The 21,643-nt window shown below is 34.2% G+C and overlaps 1 protein-coding gene across 1 annotated transcript in view; it reads right to left on the reverse strand.

Moving 5' to 3' along the window:
- Nucleotides 1-19,534: 19,534 nt before the first annotated feature.
- Nucleotides 19,535-21,643, reverse strand: part of LOC131151199 (uncharacterized) — a 34,256-nt gene continuing 32,147 nt past the window's right edge. The window contains exon 3 of the mRNA XM_058102446.1: nucleotides 19,535-20,802. Coding sequence (XP_057958429.1) covers nucleotides 19,795-20,802 — 1,008 coding nt within the window. The 3' untranslated portion in view covers nucleotides 19,535-19,794. The remainder of the gene's footprint in view (nucleotides 20,803-21,643) is intronic.

A 21,643-nucleotide genomic window follows, 5' to 3' on the forward strand; every position in this document is an offset into this window, starting at 1 on the left:
TGATGGAAAGTGCACAGAAAATGATGAGAATATTTATACTGAACTGAATTGTGATATACTGAAATATGATTGATGAAATGCCAATACCGCATAATGATTGCAGGTATGTGGTAGTAAACCCTGTTGGATGGTTATGATATTGAGCACGGTACCATTGCTAGTGATGTTAGCGCAACCACACAAACTCTTGGAGCGTGTGGTGTGACAGTCGACTGAGCCATTTTATAGGGTTGTGGGCCCCCTGAGTCTGGATCAAGGCTATAGGCTTGCCAGTCGTATTATAGACGCAATATGTGATATGATATTTGATCTAACCAGGTCAGCCAACCGCGGTTAGATCCAGCCTTCAGGCCGCACAACCTTGACCATGGGGGGAAGCATGACGTGAATAGAAAGATCCTCAGGGTGACCATAAGTTACAGATGCGATGTTGATATTTGATACCAAGGATACTCATGAGCCAGAAAGTAAAATGAAAATGGAAAGTGAAAGAATGATAAAATTGGCTAAAATGAGAAATGAAAGAAAGAATGGAAATTGAGAAATAAAGAATGATAAAATTGAGAAATGGAACCGTGTGACTTAATAATATAAATAATTGAGGCGAAGTGAAACTCTCCGCCTGAGAGCTTACTGAGTAAGGTAAGTGCCCTAATAGGTATCAGATGTGGCCGTATCTGGCTGCATAACGTGTTAGGGCAGATGGAAGCTACCTGTATGAGCAGGTAACCTTCCCTATTCTCAGGAACTTCGCAATAAATATGTATTGGAAATTATTGAATTTAAGAAATAGTTTAAAAGTTTATAAAAGTTTGTGTTGTATATCTATATGATTATGAGAATGTGTATATCAGTGAATTTTCTCAGATGAAACTATGGTTTGAAAAGTAAAGTGTATTATAACTAAACTCATATGACCACATACTGTAAATAAGTTATTCCTTTTACTGAGATGTGTCTCACCCAAATTATCTAAATTTTTCAGGAAACAGGGATAGACCAAGTGATAGAGCTCCGTGATCATAGGGAGTTGGGACCCTGACACACAGGGTGAGTTTTTGGATTAAGGGATGTGTTATTTCCCTAGAGTTGGATTGTTTTGAGTTTGTGATGATGATGTATATATGTGTATGTAGATACTCTGGGTATTGTATTCTGAATGATATAAATATACTGTCTTTCGCTGTTAGGTTTTATAAATAAAATGACTTTTTACCTAGTACCCAATATGGGTCGGGTCATTCGAATGGTAGTAGAGATGTTGACATGGCCGATTTGTGAATGTTATGGATGACGTGTGATTATTTATTTATTATTGAGAAAAAAAACTGTACGAAAATTGGGGCGTCACAAATATTCCCACAATTGACAAAGAAATAAGTATATAAATGTTGAAAGTTAAGGTTCTGGGTGACTTCAGTCGCCTGGACTTTAGAGTCAGTCGCCTAAATAATTTAGAAATAGAATTCTAGGAAGGCAGTAGCGAGTCAGTTGACTGAGCTAATGACCTCAGTTGCTTGATAAATTTTTAAACTAAATTCTAGAGTGGCAATAGAAGTTCAGTCAACTGAATTGTCAGGTTCAGTTGCCTGATCTCCTACGGCTTTTGAAGAAATGGCCGAAATTCAAATGCTATTTCTCAACTAAGGCTTATGGATTTCAAGTAAAGTTTCACAACCAATTCAAGGTTAAGTAAAGAACAATCTTATTGGGGAAAATTGCTGGATTACGTAATATTGTTCACCATGAACTCAAATCACAACATAAATTATCCTTAGAACGAACTTTGAATGAGTGAAGACGTAAGCTATTGTATGTATATGAAAGCAAGGTGGGTAAAAAGGAAGAAATGATGATAGAAATGCTGGATAGATTGTGGTCTCTCACCACCTGATCTCTTAAGAGAATGTGTAGCCTCTTGCCACTCAATCACAAGGATCGGACAAAGCTATAACAAGTTTCAGCAAAGGAAAATCCTCCAATATATTCAATATTCAAACTTAGCTGCTGTTTAATTCTTACAATGGAATATGTAAACTAAAATGGGGGAAAGGGAATACATAGCAATAACACACTTGCACTTCTTATACAGGCATGAGAGATGACACACTTAATGCTCACAACTTACAAATACATTAACTCACACAACTTACTAAACTTGCATATGCAAGCAAGCTATCTTGCAAGATTACAAATTAAATACAGACATAAGTCAAAAGGGACAAAAGGGAGGCCCTATCTGTGTGGGGATCAATGGAGCCGTGTGGGCCCCACATAGGTTTTGAACTCGGACTTGCAACAGCATGTCAACTCGGGTCTTCTCGTGCTAAAAATATTTAAGATACTCCATGTGTACGTACAAGAATTACAAACCAATGTGGACATCGGGTGGCCGTCCATGTGTCACCATGTCGGCGAAAGAAAGAGGTAAGGGCTGTTGATCCCCATCATCTCTCCCGATTCCAAAAGAATTCTTCTACAAAGAATGAGAAGTGAAGTACTGGGAGTATAACTCCGAGTTGAGATGAAGGAGGTCTTCTTTCAAAATCCAGCTACACTTAGAAAGTGGTTTACTTCTCCACTTGACCAAGAATTTCTAATATGATCCTGCTTGTGTGAACGCTGTCTTATCATCTAGGATTTCCTCAATTTCATCACGGTTCTTGGGTGGTAAAGATGGGGGCAAAGGCAATTTTTGTTGTTCAGGTTGATCTTCGTTCTTATTTCAGAGTGTAGGTCATGTGTGTGCTTAGCAAAAGCATCGACTTGTTCACTCACTCTAAACTTAAGTGGTAGTGGAATAAGATCTATTTGCTTTCTAAGACTATATCCTGTGATAACCTTAAATGGGCTAAGGCATGTGGTCCTATTTTCAAAACTACTAAATGTAAAATTGACCATTAGAAGTTATAAATCCCAAGCTATTCAACTACCAAACATCTCAATAGGTCCTCAAGGCTCTTATTTACTACTTCAACTTGCCAATCAGTCTGCGGATGATAGGCACTAACATACGAGCCTAACATAGTCCACAAGAATTTCAAGAAGTAACCTATGAGTTGTACTTCTCCATTGGAAACAATGGTTTTGAGAAACCTACGCTCGATGACAATCTTGTTGGTTGCTCTATTATCGATGCATGTGCTCAAAGTGTTATCTTCCTTGGGATTAGGGAAAGTAGGGCAAGAAAGTGGACCTAAACTCTTCTGAACAAAGTCATGTTCCTTCAATTCTTTCACTTGTTTCAACTCCTCATGTTCTGTCAGGTTTACTATATGATGTGTTAAATGAGGCAGTGATGAATAAGGAACAAGGTCAGTGACATGTTGATTGTCTCTCATGGGAGATGACTCACTAGGTGGCTTTGAGGTGACATCCTTAAACTCAAAAGGTAGGGATGATACTTGTAGGGATGTTTCTTTCTTAGGAAAGGGTATTTCAGTCTCCTTAGTAACAACCGCATGCACTTCCTTACTATCTTGACTTTCCTGCTCACACAGCTTTTTACTTATGGTGTTCAAGGATTCACCACTAGTTTCTTTCTTTTTCTTCTTCTTTTTCTCACACTTCGGCTCTAATGGATTCAAAATAATTCTTTTGCCATTACACCTAAATGAATAAGTGTTGGACCGTCCATTATGTGAGACATCTAAATTATACAACCAAATTCTTCCTAACAAAATATGGGCAACGTCCATGGGAAGGACATCAGACCAGATTTTGTCTTCATAGTCTGCAATCTTGATAGGGACTAAGCACCTGTGGCTTACGGGCATAGTTGCTGCATTTACCCAAGCAACTTTGTATGGAGTGGGGTGGGCTTCAATTTTCAATCCCAACTTTTTTGAAGTTGATTTTGAGATCACATTCACACAACATCCTTCATCGATGATCATCTTGCAACTCTTATTTCCATACTTGATATAAGTCTGAAAAATAGAAGTTTGGTGCCAATCCTCTTGTTCTCGAGGGGTCACCATGATACATCGCATAACATTCACAGTAGCATTTTCTTCTTCTTCAATGGACAATTCATCCTCACTTGCTACTTCGTTGGGAGTATAAGAGTGTTTCTCTCTCGACTCTTCTTCTTCATCCTTTCTTTCAATTACTAAGTTCATAGTGGGACATTTCTTAGCAAAGTGGCCTTTTTTATAACACTTGTAGCACACATCATTTCTAGAAATTTGTTTAGAGAACCCATTCATAGGAGCCATTCCTTTGTCAAAGGGTTGCTAGATAGTGGGATTGCTACCTCTTGAAGTGACTTGACTCATGTTGGTAGGTCTAGTACTCTTATAAGACGTGGATTTCTTTTGGAAAGTGTCACTAGAGGTGTTTCCAAATTTTCTTCTCATTTGAGCTTTGTTCATCTGCTCATAGTCATGTGCTAAGTTAAAAGCATGCTCAAGGGAGTCAATGTGATGGGGAAACAACTCTTTCCTAAGTTTAGGTTTAAAGCCAATCCTAAAACTATAAATCTGTTGGCTAATGCTATCTTATACTCCACATCTACTAGAAAGTACATCAAACTTGCTTATATACTCGGTCACACTCATACTATCTTGTTTAAGGCTATAGAGTTTATCCATTAGATGTTCCATATAAGAAATTAGGACATATTTTTTTGTTAGTCTTTCTTTCATCAAGTCCCAATGTTTTATGGGTCTATGACTTAGGTGAGCTTCTTGTCTTTCGACATTTACCCAATGAAGCTTAGCTTGCCAGTTAGTCTCATTTTTGTAAACCTCACTCGGTGTGGGTCATGCATCTTATACCAATCAAATTATGAATCCATTTCAGCTAACTAATCTTGAAAAAATTTTGGATCCATTTGACCATCATATGTAGGAGGTTAGATTTTTACTCTCTTCATTACATCCATTTTTGGATCATGATTTTTCCTATGATATGGTCTCCTTTTTTGGAATTCCTCTTCATTATAATCCTCTTCATTCCAATATGGAATATAAGGGTCATGATGCTGGAATCTTCTGTGAGCATTTGGTCTTTGAGCAAGATGAACAAACAGTCGTTCTATAGGTGGTGTCCTTTCTCTTGGAGGGTTGTTTGTTTCCCTAAGTGGTGGGAAGCAAGTTCATTATCAACCTCACGGGTCTGTCCTGAATTTTCTAGAGGTGGGTCAGGAACTAAATTAGCTTCCAGTCTCTCTATTCTGGTAAGGGCATGAGTTAAGTCTTGAGTTAAGACTCGAACTTGGGCTTGAAGGTCATATAAAAGGGTATCATGGTCTACGTCAGTCCTACAACCATGATAATGGTTCCTAGCTCAAGTTGCAATCAAAACACAACCACACAAGGGCAAGTGACTCACAACTAAGGAAGGGAATTTTGGAGAGGCCAATTCAGCCAAAGGAGAATGGGGTTTGAGGGTTCAGCCTAACAAAACCTAGACTTGGATACCAAGATGATGTAGGACGGGGGAGGGTGACCTAGTCCTATTGTTAACCCTCAAATCAACACACACATAAGAAACACTTTAAATTGAGAATTGAATCACCCAAACTTAAACAAAATAAAGTAGGTTATGCTTCACATGTTTAAGAATTTTGAAAGGGTAAATAATTTGTTTCGAAATTCAATCACAAAGGTTCTTTCACAAAGGAATCAAGTTATATGCATTAAAGATGTCGTTTCAATCATTCAAGAACATAAGTCTAAGTTAACAAGGCAATATTCCCACAATTGACAAAGAAATAAGTGTATAAATGTTGAAAGTTAAGGTTCTGGGTGACTTCAGTCTCCTAGACTTCAAAGTCAGTCGCCTAAATAATTTAGAAATAGAATTATGGGAAGGCAGTATCGAGTTAATCGACTAAGCCAATGACCTCAGTCACAGTCGACTGAGCCAATGACCTCAGTCACTTGATGAATTTTTAAACTGAATTCTGGAATGGTAGTAGCAGTTCAGACGATTGAACTGTCAGGGTCAATTGCCTAATTTCCTACAAATTTTGAAGAAATGGATAGAATTCAAAGGCTATTTCTCAACTAAGGCTAATGAATTTCAAATAAAGGTTTAAAACCAATTTAATGTTAAGTAAAGAACAATCTTACCGGGGAAAATAGCTAGATGACATAATATTGTTCACCACGAACTCAAATCACAACATAAATTATCCTTGGAACAAACTTTGAACGAGTGATGATGTAAGCTGTTGTATGTATATGAAAGTGATGTGGGTGAAAGGGAAGAAATGGTGATAGAAATGCTGGATAGATAGTAGTCTCTCACCATCTGATCTCTTAAGAGAACGTGTCACCTCTCACCATTCAATCACAAGGATTGGACAAAGCTATAACAAGTTTTAGTAAAGGAAAATCCCTTCAATATATTCAATATTCGGACTTAGCTACTGTTTAGTTCTTACAATGAAATATATAAACTAATATGGGGGGAAAGGGAAGACATAACAATAACACACTTGCACTTCCTATACAAGCATGGGGACAACACACTTAATGCTCACAACTTACAAACACATTAACTCACACAACTTACTAAACCTGCACATGCAAGCAAGCTGTCTTGTAAGATTACAAATTAAATATAGACATAAGTCAAAGGGACAAAAGGGAGGCCCTATCTGTGTGGGGCCCACATGTGTCTTGAACTCATACTTGCAACAGTATATCAACTCGGGTCTTCTTGTGTTGAAAATCTTCAAGATACTCTATGTGTACCTGCAAGAATTACAAACCAATGTGGACATCGGGTGGCTGTTCACATGTCACCATGTCAGCGAAAGAAAGAGATAAGGGCCACTGATCCCCATCAAAAGGTAATGCAAAAAATTTTGTCAATTTGCAACCACTACAATTAGAAATATTATATATCTGTAAGTCACCCAAAACACTACTAGATACCAAAAATTTTAAATGAGAGACCGATACATGACCAAGTTTAGAATGCCACATATAAAAAACAAAAGATGAAGAATCTAAGAAAAATAAAGAAATGTCTACTTCTGATGCTGCCACATGATCAAGAACATGTAGCTCATCCAAAACATATATGCCACCTCTCAGTGGCCTACCCCAAAAAGTTTCTTGGATTGCCACCCTCTCTAAATGGTTAATGAATTCATCCTTTACCTTTCTTCTCCCTGTGACAAGACTTGTGATCACAAAAGTTAGTTTGGGTTGTTTATATGAGGAAGCATTTCTTGTTGGCCTCCACATTCACTTTGCCTTCTTTTTGGAAGAGAATGAGTTCAAAATATTGGTCTGCCAACCCCTTCCCATATGGTTCTATTATGTTAAATTTTGAAATAAATGCAACAATTACCATTTGGTATCATTTTTAAAAATTATGAAAAAAAAAATAGAAATAAAAATCAAAAACCAAAAGTCGAAACTAAAAATCAGAAACCAATTTATTTAATATTTATAAAAATAAAATAAATTAAAAATTAGTTAAAAATATTTATTTTTGTAAAAAAAAATATAAAAATATGATTAAAATAATACAAATTAAAAAATATAATAAAAATAAAATTATTATAACTATTTTACGTAGTTGTTATAATACAATAACAATCTTATTGTAAATGAAAATTGAAAAATAGTAAAAAATATTTTGTAATTGACTTTTTTTTTTTGTTTGTTTGTAATTTATGTATATTTTTATTTTAATTAAATTTAAATTCATACCATACTTTTGTTTTAATTTAATTAAAAGGTGTGTATAAAAGGAATGATTTAATTAAAAATAAAAATTATTTCTAGATATTAAAATTTCTAATAAGAGGTTGTCAAAACAACTAAAAATTATAAAATTTAGTTTTCAATTTTTTCTCAAACAACTCAAGACCGATAACAAAATAAAAAAACGAACAACATAAATAAACACATTTTTATAATCTACTTCTTCACTATACAAAAATAAAAATAGAAAATAGAAAACAATAATAATACCAAACATACCCTAAAATTTTGCATTTGGAAAAATAGATTTTGACTCTTAGATATAGAGATGTGCAAACATAGACAAGATTTAGTACAAAATTATATTTATTTTTTAAAAAAAATCACACAAATCTAAATTTAAAACCCAGAATCCATACTCCTAAATGTTACTAAAATTCATTTACATTTATCTACTCATATTTTCGCAACAATTATATATGATGCGAATTTCTCTCATTTTGGTTCTTACTTTTACTTAAAAATATCATTATATAAATATTGATTGGACACTAGAGCTAATATATAGCATTAAAAAAAATATTAGACAACATTTACTTTCTTGCTTCATGGCTTAAATTTTTTCATATTCTAAAATATATCTGAGTTTCATTAAAGAAAATTATACAAAATCATGTTTTGTCCAATATGCTAAAATAATTCATACTGTAATAAAAATATGAATTATTCAAAATTAATTAAATAGATTTTTGTAGTAAGGAAATAAAGGTTATTTCTTAATTTATGAAAAGTAAATTAGGAATAGAGTCATCTTCTTTCCCGATTCAATATTGTTCGAGAGAGTTCAGAGAATTCATTTAAATTAAAAATTTTAAGCGAAAAAGAAATTAAAAAATAAAAATAAATTACACTTACGGTCGCTTATGTGGATATAGCCATATTATCGAACCACGTTAAATTTATATATATTTTTTTATTTTTTTATCTCTATATATATATTTTTATAATCTCACCTGTATTTATGATGAGGTATGTATATGACATCACGTGTTCTTATGGGTCATTTTCATTTTGAATTTTTGAGTAGGGTAGGCGTCGGAGCAACCTCAATTGTCACATTTGACAATATTATGTGACCAGGCTATGGAGTTGTTCGTCCCCACCTGTCGCTCTCTCTCAGTTTCATAATTAATTCAGAATGTTACATATTTTTTTTTTCTCTATTAATTTTTTTTAGTTTATTAAAAATTCGGATATATGATATTATTGGCCTGGAATGAAATTTGAGAAAAAAAAAAAAAGAGAAACTTCTCTAAAGTTTTAAAAATCACAAGGAACTATTTAAATATTTTAAAATTTTCAAAAACCTCTCTTAATATTTTAAGAATTTTAGGAATCTTTCCTGAGATTTATTAAAAAGACACAAATCTATTTTTTATATTTTGTAACATCACAAGTTTTTCGAGAGGAAATTTGTATCTTTTTGACAAATTTCAAGAGAGATTTGTGACATTTTAAAATCAAGGGAAAAATTTCTGTTCTTTACTAAACCTCAAACAAAGTCAATGTCTTTTGCCTTAAATTTATCCTCCTCAAGTCACCTAATGAAAAGTAATTTATGTTTCATCAAATTTTTTCTTTAAAATTGGAACTCAAAGTTCAAACAATTGCAAATTTATTAGGTATACTAGGTGTAAATAACATTTTTTTTTTATCAATTAAAAGAAAAAAGTTTATCTCTCATCCTATGATGGTTTCAGCTCCTTTTAAAATTTTTAAATTTTAACTATGAAGATAGTTTGAATTCCTCATCTTAACATGTATTCTTTGGTCATAATATTCTGAAAAAAGAAAAGAACAAAAAAGGATTATATCCAAAAAAAGTACATGTATAACAAAATATACATATATATATATATATATATATATAGTTTCTAAAAAAGTTTTATGTAATTTTATATTGCCTTTTATTCAAACTTATAGAAAAAAAAAAAATTAAAAGTATGAATTTTATACTTCAAATGTAAAGAAAATATTTCAATATAGAAAAATTTGTAAAGTTATTTACAAATTGGTTGAACTAGTTCAATTTTGAATTTTCTTTTATTTTACTGAATTTTATTTAATTATTTATTTTTAGATTTCAGTTTAACTGACAAAAAGGTACTCCAATCTTGTTCAAAAATAAATAATTAACTATGATTATTCTGTGTTTGGTGACAAATTGTAGCTTTTTAGGCTTCTCACCTTCTACATAATGATAATAATTGAAACAAGTTGTGTCAAACCTAATCATTTTGGGTATTTGTCGGGCTCTCCACCACTCAACTATTTTTATTTTATTTACGAATAAATTTTTTTATGTAAACATAAATAATCAATATTTTTTTAATAACTTAAATACAAAAAACTAATTTATTTCACATATCATACTTAATTTATGAGACATTTTTAATTAGTAACTCATCATGAAACAATATAAAATTACCGAATTTTTTACGGTGCGTCATTTCCGAAACTTAAGATGTTTTCATGAATGATATTTTCGAAGAATTTTATTTTTAAGAGTGAAATATCAAATTTTATGGGAATATTTATATTACTTTTTTTAAAACTTCAAAATAAATATAAAAAATGACATATTATGAGTATGTGCATTTTAATATTGTTGTGAAAATAAGCCCCTCAAACAATACACAACAAAATATAATATATATATATATATATATATATATTGTATAAAAGATCAAACATACACTTGCAACAATACTTCTACAACCATAGCAATATAAAGAAAGTAAATATAAGAGTAACAACACCAGAAATTACATGGTTCGGCAAAACCTACATCTACGGGAGCAATTGAAAAAGATTTCACTATGAAAATCAAAGATACACACTACAATGGTAAACAATGATCTTATCTCCTTCTCTCACCCTTTCTCTCGTCAAAATATGCCCAGAAGAACATATATAACAACCCCTCGGAGGCTTCCCTCCGAATACCCATTCGTCCCAACATTCTAATTCAAAATTTGAATTTTCACTCGCAACCCCAGAGCACTCGTCGACAAGCACTGGACACTCGTCAACGAGAGAGAGAAGACCACTCGTCGACTAGTGATCTTATTAGTCAACGAGTTTCAGAACTTTTGCAATTTTCTGACTCTCGGTATCTACTCGTCGACAAGCATAGGGCACTCGTCGACGAGTCACTACTGTATAACACAAAGTCTTTATCCATATGCTTTTCTTTCTTTGTTTATGAACCCCAATAAGTATAAGAGTCACACACAAATACAACAATCTTCACCTTGGCGATTATATGCCCCTTAGGAGAACCTGAAAAACATATCTCATTTCTCCACCTTGTACTTAGAAACATTCGGTTGAGATCGTTTCCATTTCTAGCACTTGAAGACATGCACCAAATCCAAGTAACACTGTTTGAACTTGCTGATAGCAACTTTAGCTTTTACGATCAACCCCGATACAGTTGTAGATGCAACACTCGAAGACTTCACCCTAGATTCCCAACAAGACCTTTCCATAATAAAAAACACAAATACTACTGCAAGCCTGCTATCACCAGAGTCCCCTATATAGTCTTCAACAAATCTCACAACTGACAGTTCACTCTGTTGCATGCTGAAACACTCCATTATACAATCATGGGGAACCTTTGACATATCCTGGACATCACAACCCTTTTTTGGGTACTGAGTGGTAGACATTCCATATTAATTCTCCACACAACCTCCTTGAAACAGCAAATGAAGTCTCCCCGTGGTTCCATCCATAAAGCCACCCTGAGATAACACCAATTTTCTTGTAGCCTTGTCAAAAAAACCACCCTGAGATAACTTTCATCTCCCTACAATTTTTTCCATGCGAATCAGACCCATCTTGGCCATACCCAACATATTCATGTCAAAAACTTTCAACAGAGTTTCCAACTGATTAGCCTCAATTAAAACCTTTTTAGCTAATAACATGTCATTTATACACAACAGATACATCAATCCACTGTATCCTATCACCCTCTTCCATACTGAAAGCCTCACCAACTCACACACTTGGTGCATATGCAATACCTCTGTTAGCCTTGATGGCTACACTATTATGGTCTTATATGTTTTGATGATATTTACGCATATATAGTTTCTAGTGTTTTTCGTCTTTGCAGATCATATTTAGTACAACTTTAGTGGCAATTACCTAAAGTACTAAGATCAAAAGTAAAGATTGGACCGAGTTGATGTTCGAATAAGAAGATCAAATAGACACGTACTCGGAAAGGACTCAAGCACATCCAAGGAAGCATAATGTTGTATTATATGTAATGGGGTGTGTGTTTGAGGTAGTTTATGTCGTAACTCTTGCGTTTTGTTTCTTGCATGATTTATGAGCATACACACATGTATGGTTTGATTTTCAATCACAAATTCAACAAAGACACAATTTAAACCAAGACACAATTTAAACCAAAAACCGATAGAACAATTCAATCAATCAAGATAATGCTTCACAATGTGAATTACTATAACAATTTCAGTAAGTTTCCAAGATTCGATCTTTTGATGTTGAGTTGTAGCTAATAAGACATCTGTTTAATAAACGTACTCCCTTAGAAGGTTTCCGCAAGATTCAATCAACGTACTCCCCTTTTGAGGTTTTTCAATTCCCAATCACAAAATTATTTCCAGCAATTTAAATAAACATCCATGTAGTATATATGTGTTGAAATTTAAAGAGAATAGGGAAGAGAGTGGCACCGGGATTTTTATGAGGTTCGGCTATACCCGCCTACATCCTCGCCTTAGGTATACCACCCAAGGATTGCACAATGCCACTCCTCTAATCGGGAGGAGCAAACGTTTATGCACTCCTTCAAATAGGATATAACCCTCCTCTCCAAGCAATACCCCACGCTTGGTAATCCAACGATTCAACAACCTAAATCATCAAGAAAACAACAAGAACAAGAACAATTCTTGTGTACAAAGATACTCTCAAAACAAAGCTAATTAGTACAAGTTAAAGCACAACTAATATACTTCAATTTAAATATCAATAAAGGATGAATTTGAAGCTTAAGAAATTTATCATCGGGTTCTTCTTTAGATCGAAGGAAACTCTGTAAGAGCACAAGAACCATGCGGTTGTATCAGTAGAAAATCAGTATTACTTCAGCAAGAATGTGTGAGCAAGAGAGCTTTTGAAGAGTATGAGAATTAGAGACTTTGAATGCTAGTAGTTGTTGTGAAAATCCTTTGATTTCCCATGTATTTGTAGAGTTCTAAAAGTAATTTCATGTTGCCCAAGTTTACTTGGAGTATTTTCTAAGTTCATACAAAGTTTGAAGTCCAAGCAAATATTTTTGGAAAGTTTTCCACGCTGTTTTAATTTTAAAAATTACAAAGGTCAGTTGCCTGACAAAAAGATGTCAGTCACCTAACACTTTAAAAATCAGCGTATTTCAAAAGTTAGTGCTCTGTCAGTCGCTTGAGAGCGTTTAGCCAGTTGCCTGACTCAACCTCAGAAGCCTGTCAGTCGCCTGATATGGATCTGCGAGGCGCCTATTACAGTTTTGTTTGCATTTGTTAAAAAACATATAAACTACTAGTTGCCTAATAAAACTCAGTCAGGCACTTAAGAGTACAATTTCATTGTTTTTAAGATTTTTTTTTCTTCTAAAAACTCTTTTAGCTTTTAGTCTTGGAATCTTTGACTTGAAATTTGAAAAATATATTTTCCAAGGTAGTAAAAATGGGCCTCTAAGTCTATAATCATTCCTAAAGAGCTTCAAAGCATCTGTATTGATTTTAAATAAAGCACTTACACAAGACTTTTTAAGACTTAAACATTCTCAATGTGAAGTCTTCATGTATGTCTTCCTTTGAGTCCATCTTGACTTTGAGCTTCATTATTCTTTATGCTTTCATAAGATTTGTCTTTTTCTTATCTTTTGAGTTTTCTTTTTATCACTTTTTGGAATATAGGCTTTCAATAGCACTTGTAATCTCTTGATTTTGAACTCTAATGCTTGATTCCTAAAACATTATCACTTTAACCAAAACATGTTAAATTCCCTTGATTTGTTTTTGTCAAAATAAGATTCGTAAGCCTTGTTAGGTCAACAATCTTCCCCTTTTGATGATGACAAATAAGGATCGAACAAAAGTGAGTGAACCTTGATAAGGCTCCCCCTTACAATAAGCACGCTTTTAACAATGTTTTGAAAAAAAAAAAAAACAAATCATTCATATGATCAAATAGCTCCAGATTCCATTTTAGATTCCATATAAATTAATCTATATATCAATCAAGTATTAGTGCATCATAATTCATATCATCATATCATCAAACCATTATTAGCAATATATCATATTCTACATTGCTTAAGCTTTCTTATCTTTGCATTTTATCTTCTCAACGTTGTTCTCATTAATTTAGCTCTCATTTTTACTCAAACTTTCTCCCCCGTTTGACATCAATCAAAAAGAGAAAAGTAACATAGTGAAGGCATATGTACCACGCAAAAGATATTCATATTCATTCAAAGGTGTATTAAACTCTATTAGACTTAATATATTTCATATACTTTTTTTTCCAAGAATGTTTGAAGTGTTTAAAAGGCTTTTTGGTTGGGTTTAAAACCTAAGTTATGCTCCTATCAAATTTCCTGAACACCCTTTGGTTTTTGGGGCATAACCTTTGCTAGAAAAGTCCAAAAAGGACGATCTTGGTGTCTCTGGAAAGCTAAGAAAAAATTCTACAACTTTCATGTTGATGACGTTTTCTAATTCAGGGCACTCGTCGACAAGTGGGGTGCACTCGTCAACAAGTCACTAGTTAACACTAGTCGATGAGTGTAGGGCACTAGTCGATGAGTCCAATGGGCAGAATGACGCTAACGGGCAAAAATGACTAGTTTTGTTTGAGAATTGCTCCTAATGGTCCAATAACGGCTAATTGGGTATTTTGGCTATAAATACAAGCTATTAGGCTTGTTTAGAGATGGTTTTGGTGATTTATACAAGTCCATTGTGAAAAATATCATTTTATTCAAAACCTAGCACTTTGCATTTTAGTTATTTATTCCAAGTGCTCAATCTCTCTTGTTCACTTATCTTGTTTGAATAATTCCTTGAAAGAGTAGTGTGAGGTTTGATTGTATTTGATATTAGCTCATTGAGAGGAGCATTGCTTTGTATTATCCATCATCTTGTAAAAGGTTCTTTGTGAACTGTTGTTGGTGAAGGTTCTTTGTGAACTGAAGTGAAGGCTCTTGGTGAGCACGGTAGGGATTTGTTCCCGACTGTAGGGATTTATTCCCAAGTTGTAAGGCTTCTCCGCCGATGAAGGAGTATCCTTAGTGGATTGCAGAATCCTTGACTTTGTACTAAGGCATGGACGCAGGCTTGGTGCCAAATCACGTTAAATACCGATGTTAAGCTTTTCTCTCCCTATACTCTTTATTTATATCTTATGCTTGATTTTATTTTATCTATTGTGATATAATTGCTTGCAATCTTGTCAAGTATTTTATTTTGTAGAGAAAATCAAAATACACGAAAAGAGTCCATTCACCCCCTCCTCTAACTCTATATACTCTTGGGCTGGGATGATTAACAACCTCCATTTCTCCACCATTGCACTCATCCACCTATTTTTCCCTTTGCCATACATTGCAACTTGGAAAATAGTAGAAACCTTGCTACTAGTAGTAATGAATACATAAAACACCAAAATGCCAAATTTATACCTGAGTAGTGGTTTGATAGTGCATATGGGCCCACCGTGATTCTATTGGTCTCCCGAGCTAAAACTCCCTGCAATATGAACTATGTTATCTCTATTCTGAGTCTGTTGCTCCACTTGTATCATATGCTCATTCATACCGTGATACTGTTGACCTGAGATAGAACTCCCCACATTTTTGTCCTGAGTCCCTAACTCCACCTAAATAACATGATTGCTGCTCCTGTAGTTTTCTTGCATTTGTTTCTCTTACTTACTTTTTGTTTTTATTTTTTTGGTTTTTATTTTTTACCTGAGTACGCTATCCCATGGCTCTATCACCAAAAGTCATGTCCTTGACCACCCCTATGTTTGCCACGTGATCACCTAACTTGTACCCACCTTTCTTATACCCCAAAAAAGTGTATTGTCCGAATATCACACCAAGCCTAGATCCTCTATCACTAGAATTGTGCACCAGTGGACATCCACTCACTATCGAGTAGTCTACTGCAAAACCTACCCACAATTCACCTACAACTTTTCCATCTAGTGATACCATTAGCGATTGATCACACGAGAAACGTGTCATACTCACTGACTTCTCCAAGAAGTAACCTGCAAGCCCTACATATGATCTGTCCTACTCACAAAACTCCTTGAGCAAATCTAGCATACTAAATCCCAATGTTTAACTTGAGAACATCTTTCTCGGTCTGGTTCTCCACCCGCAGCCATTGTATGAAGTACACCAAGACCCTTTGTGATAATCCCACAAAATACATATGTCTATCCTCTAATGTTATCATCATTTGTTCCCAAACATCTAAATATATGTAGTCACTCATATGCTTTAACCGCATATGCCATAAGATATCTGACTCAGATTCAACAGTTGTAACTCCACCTACAACTGTAACATCCTGCAGTGCACAGAAATTTCCCGCTACTTTTTCTCCTTTCATCATTATAGAGTCACATTCACACACCTTCATTTCTTCACTTTCAGACTTATAACAATATCCATTACATTCTAAAGTAGCCAATGAAATAACATTCTTCCTTAGACCTGATTCATGCTTTACATTATATATGGTTCTTACAATATTATCATACATTTTGATTTTGACATTTCCAATAACAAATATTTTGCATGAAATATCATTTTCCATCAAAATACAACTAGCATAAACTAACCTGTAGATGTCAAACCATTTTCTAGGATAAAAGCATCCAGTATCAAAGATCCAAGAATCACCCGTGAGGCACTCCGAACGAGATTGAACCCATAACATATCTTTATCACTACATTTTAAATCTTCTTCCACTACACTTGTAGACTTTGATGAACCCTTAGACATATATCGACATTCCCATTTTCGCAAACTAATGCTGGAGAATCCTCCTCTCTCATGACATGATACAACACATCATTAGTCAAACAAAGACAAATGATTGCTCCCAATTCATTCCAAGTCGCTACACCCATGCTATCTGATTGAATTATATATAAAACTTACATCATGTCTTGTTGCACCATGAGATCCTTCAACGCAGAGGCCATACAACCTGTCTCTGATACCAATTGTTGTAAAATAAGCCTCTCAAACAATGCACAACGGAATATATATACATATTGTATAAAGGATTAAACATACACTTGCAACAATCTAAATGATGAATACAAAATACTTCCACAACCATAGCAATATAAAGAAAGTAAAGATAAGAGCAACAACACCGTGAATTATGTGATTCGACAAAGCCTACATCTACGGGAGCAATCGACAAGAGATTTCACTATGAAAATCAAAGATACACACTACAATGGTATACAATGATCCTCTCTCCTTCTCTCACCCTCTCTCTCGTTAAAATATGCCCAGAAGAACATATATAACAATCCCTCGGAGGTTTCCCTTTGAATACCCAACAGTCCCAACGTTCCAATTCAAAATTTGAAATTTTCCTCGCAGCCCCAAAGTACTCGTGAATGAGCACAGGGCACTTGTCGATGAGAGAGAGAAGACTACTCGTCGACTAGTGTTCTTACTAGTTGATGAGTCTCAGAACTTCTACAATTTTTTGGCTCTCGATACCTACTCGTCGACGAGCATAGGGCACTTGTTGACGAGTCACTGCTGCACAACACATTGTCTTCATCCATGTGTTTTTCTTCCTTTGTTTATGAACCCCAACAAGTATAAGAGTCACACACAAATACAACAAATATTATAAAATTTGTGGCTACCAAAGCATATATCTCGAGAAAAGAAAAAATGTTAATCAGAAATGTCATTGATTAGTGATTATTTAAATTCATAACATTAATTAATTTAGTTTCCTTGGAACTTATATATGTATTTATTTATTTTAAATACATCTTATATTTATCAAATTCATGCTTTATGAAGGGTAATGTGTGTCTAAAAATAATCATTCATGTTACGTTTGGCTTGTGGAATGATAAGGAATACTCAAGAAATAACCACTATCTCTATTTTCAAATGTTTCATTATATTTCATCTTATTCTTAAGAATAGTTATTAAGCGAGTCAAATGTAATTTAGGAATAGATATTTCTTTTCTATTCTTAGTTATGGATTAATGAAAATTTTTATTTTATTATTTATTTTATAATAACAACATAATTTTTTGTATAGCTAATTGTAACTAATATATTATAACTAATTTATTTGTACGAATAGACATTTCATGAATCAAATGTAACCTTACACATTGACACTAACATCATTTCATGCCAACTCAATCACTTACAATCTAAGTTGTAGAAAACCAAAGAAAGATGTGTGGAGAGGAGTTCTACTACACGATTTCTAAGCTTAGTCAGCCAAAACGACAAAAGGTTTGAATCTCCTTATAGAGAAGAAACTTTTTGCGCATCAATCAACTTGTTATGTTTGTATTTTATTTGAATCTTATCTATTTTTATATTTGTACTAAATTCCTAACAATGAGTGGTACATTTCTAATAATCTTGAAGGATGCCCATGTCTAGACGCCACCTAATAAAGTTTACTATTAAATATAATATATCAATGCAATTCCATTAATTGAGGTTATTAAATGGCTAAAACCAACCATTAACCAAAAAAATAAATAAATTGAAAACTAGTAATCAAATCCAAACTCAAAAATAGTTAATCAAATTTCTAGTTTGGTTTGGCTTGCAATTTGGTTTGGTATTTCAATTTTTCTCACCCACTCCTACCCTCCTATGTATGTCGAAGTACAACTATAGGAGGGCATCGTAGGGTACATTGCTCCTATAAATAGTGTTATCTCTTAACAATCTTACCAAATATTGCTTTCATTATTCTACTCAAATACTTATTATCAAAAATAATTTTGCCTAAGATACAGTATTGTCCAAAATTTTTATATTGTGTTTGGGAGCTTGGAAATTAGAACAATAAATTTTGATTTAATGAGGATTTAGGCAAAAACACAATAATTATCATACAATGCGTATCATACTTTCTCTAAAACCACATAAATTCAAGTCTAAAAGTTTAAAATTCATACTTCACAATACTATTTTACACTTTATTTTATTTTTAATTATCAAAGTTAATTCAGATTTAAGTTTCTAGCTATTTATTGAGCGCTCAAAATCTTTAATTTTTAAATTCAGTCAAATACCTTTTATTGCGTTAAATATCCATTAATTTTGCAATAACAGTGAAGTGTTTCCACACCTCAATTAAATCTGATTAGTACTTCTCAACCACTCATATTATTGTGCCCACAATTTTACTAACAAGGTTTACCCTCAGCCCTCATCAAAGAATATCCATACCCCGCACACAAGCAGTCCTAATCAAGACCCCAAAGAAAGCATCAGCATTAGACTTTATGATAATTTGTGGCAATTATTTCCTCATAGTTTTAGGGCATATTTTAGTTCATTTACAGATTATGCACTGCAGCAAGCGTCACACCCTGAGAAGAAACCTAAACACAGATGCGCCACACATCCTGAGAAGAAGAAACCTAAACACAGATATTATTCAATTAGAGTCCCATCACTGAAATGGACCTGAACTGTAGCTTTATCTGATGTTCAAAGATAATTTCTTCTGAACCAAACAAGAACAAAATAACAGAGAAATCATAATACTGAATTAATCCAAGAAAGAAGCTTTTGATCACTATCAACTATTAGCAGCAGGGTTTTGCACAGTATGGTCTGAACAAAACCAGAACCAAACACAAATAACTTGAAACAATAGAAGAATGTGTCATTAATTTAGCTCTTAGCAAAGTACCATAAGGAGTCCGAGATTATGACTAACCACCTATTCCATAAGAGGAAGAGGGCCTCCAATTGACTAAATCATGGATCAACCATCGATTCAATTGTTCAGAGTCTTGCATTTTGGTCTTCCAAGTTACCCACTCCGTCAATTTCTACATCAGCACAACCCAACAAATATTCTTTTAGCATGTTGATTGCAGTTTCCTCGGCCTCTTCAGCATTGCCTAGTGAATCATCACTTCCCCTTTTGACTGTTATTTCCCTAGCCTCGCCATTATCTGGTGAAACCTCCTCACCCTTTACTGCAGTTGTTTCATTGGCCTTAACAGCATCCTCAAATGAATCCCCCTTTCCCTCTGTCATTGAAAATTCTGCAGTTACATCAGCATTAACCTCCACTCCCTCTTTCATAGCTGCCTCTTCAGCTTCCTGAACACACTCAGGCATACTGTTTATAGTAATAACAGCCCCACCATTTTCCAGCAGCCTAGCCATGTGCTTCCTTCCCGTCTGGTGAATATCCATTTGTGCTTCGCTGTTCGCTCCCACTTTACACATTAGGCACCAATACTTAGGTTTCTGCATCTTTGGATCCACTGTTTCTTGCTTTTCATCTGCCAGGTATCTGCCATTTTCCTCCAACTCAGTAATCTGCATTCCCCGTGCCATGGCTTTGTCATTTTTCAAGACCTCATTAACATTTCGAATGTGTCCTTCAATAGGCTTTATCTCGACCTCATTAACATCTTGACTCCTTTGTTCAATAGGCTTTATCTTGAACTCATTAACAGCTTGACTGTTTCCTTCAATAGGCATGATGGCAGTCACTGCATGTTCAATGGACTTCTCAGCTTTCTTTGGCAACAGATTAGAGCCATCCGTGTGTTCCATCTTATTGCTTCTCAGCAATGCCTCCTTAGCCTTGTGTTTCCTTCCTTGAAGATGATCATTCAGACCTCGCTCAGATGTGGCACTGACTCGACAGATAGCACAGCTCCATTCCTTCTGTGACTTTTTACTTGGGTTTACTGAATGAACACCATCAGCCCTTGATATTGCCATTGTTTCTGCTTTCCTCTTTACCCCAGCAAGATTTGAGTTTGTGGGCTTACCCTGCAATGATAATAATAATAATTAAAATCCCAAAAATGTTTCATACTATCATGTTCAGATAGTCATAGAACATCTACATTTTTGTTTGCTGTGAGCAACATAAATATACAAGAGGAAAAGAGGAAAAATATTTCTAGTGGCAGAAAATAGAGGAGGAACAAACATAATAACTTAGCCACTAATCTACACTGTACAAACAACAATTACGATAAACGGATTAGAGTTGATCACTGAGGCATCTGCCATGAAAAGCACAAAACAAATTGCATAGACAAGTATTTCTATTTCAGAGTGTTCCTGATAGGCATGCGTATCAGTTTGCACAAGCAAAAATTGAAAAAAAAAAAAAAATGCCAACATCCTTTATGCGGATGACAAAGTGAAAACACAACCAACAATGCTCTCAATCTCAATAAACGAAGTCCTCATCACCACTCTAATTCTTTTTCCATTCCTTATTGTTAAAATTAATATTTTAAAAAAGAAACTGACAATGACAACAATTCATTCAAAATGACAAAGGATTCGTGACATTCAGAAAGAAAATCATTTTACATGAAGTTTACTCAGAGCTGTACTTTGCATCATCTAGACAACAGCCACAAAACTCTGTACTTAGATAAATGATAAATAATTTAAAAAGAAATATCACACGTGCTTAGATAAATAACACGCCTAAGTTTTTTGAGCATTAGATTTGTGTTGATCTCTTTTGCACTGCAGGGTTTTATTTGGAAGGCTAAAGTGTTGAGGATCTAGAAGCAACAATCACATCACAAGAAAAATAAACAATCAAAATGAACACCACGATTTAACGTGATTTGCTCCAAACTGACCTACG

This window comes from Malania oleifera, chromosome 3 (genome assembly GCF_029873635.1).
Source record: "Malania oleifera isolate guangnan ecotype guangnan chromosome 3, ASM2987363v1, whole genome shotgun sequence".
In the NCBI taxonomy this organism is placed as follows: domain Eukaryota; kingdom Viridiplantae; phylum Streptophyta; class Magnoliopsida; order Santalales; family Ximeniaceae; genus Malania; species Malania oleifera.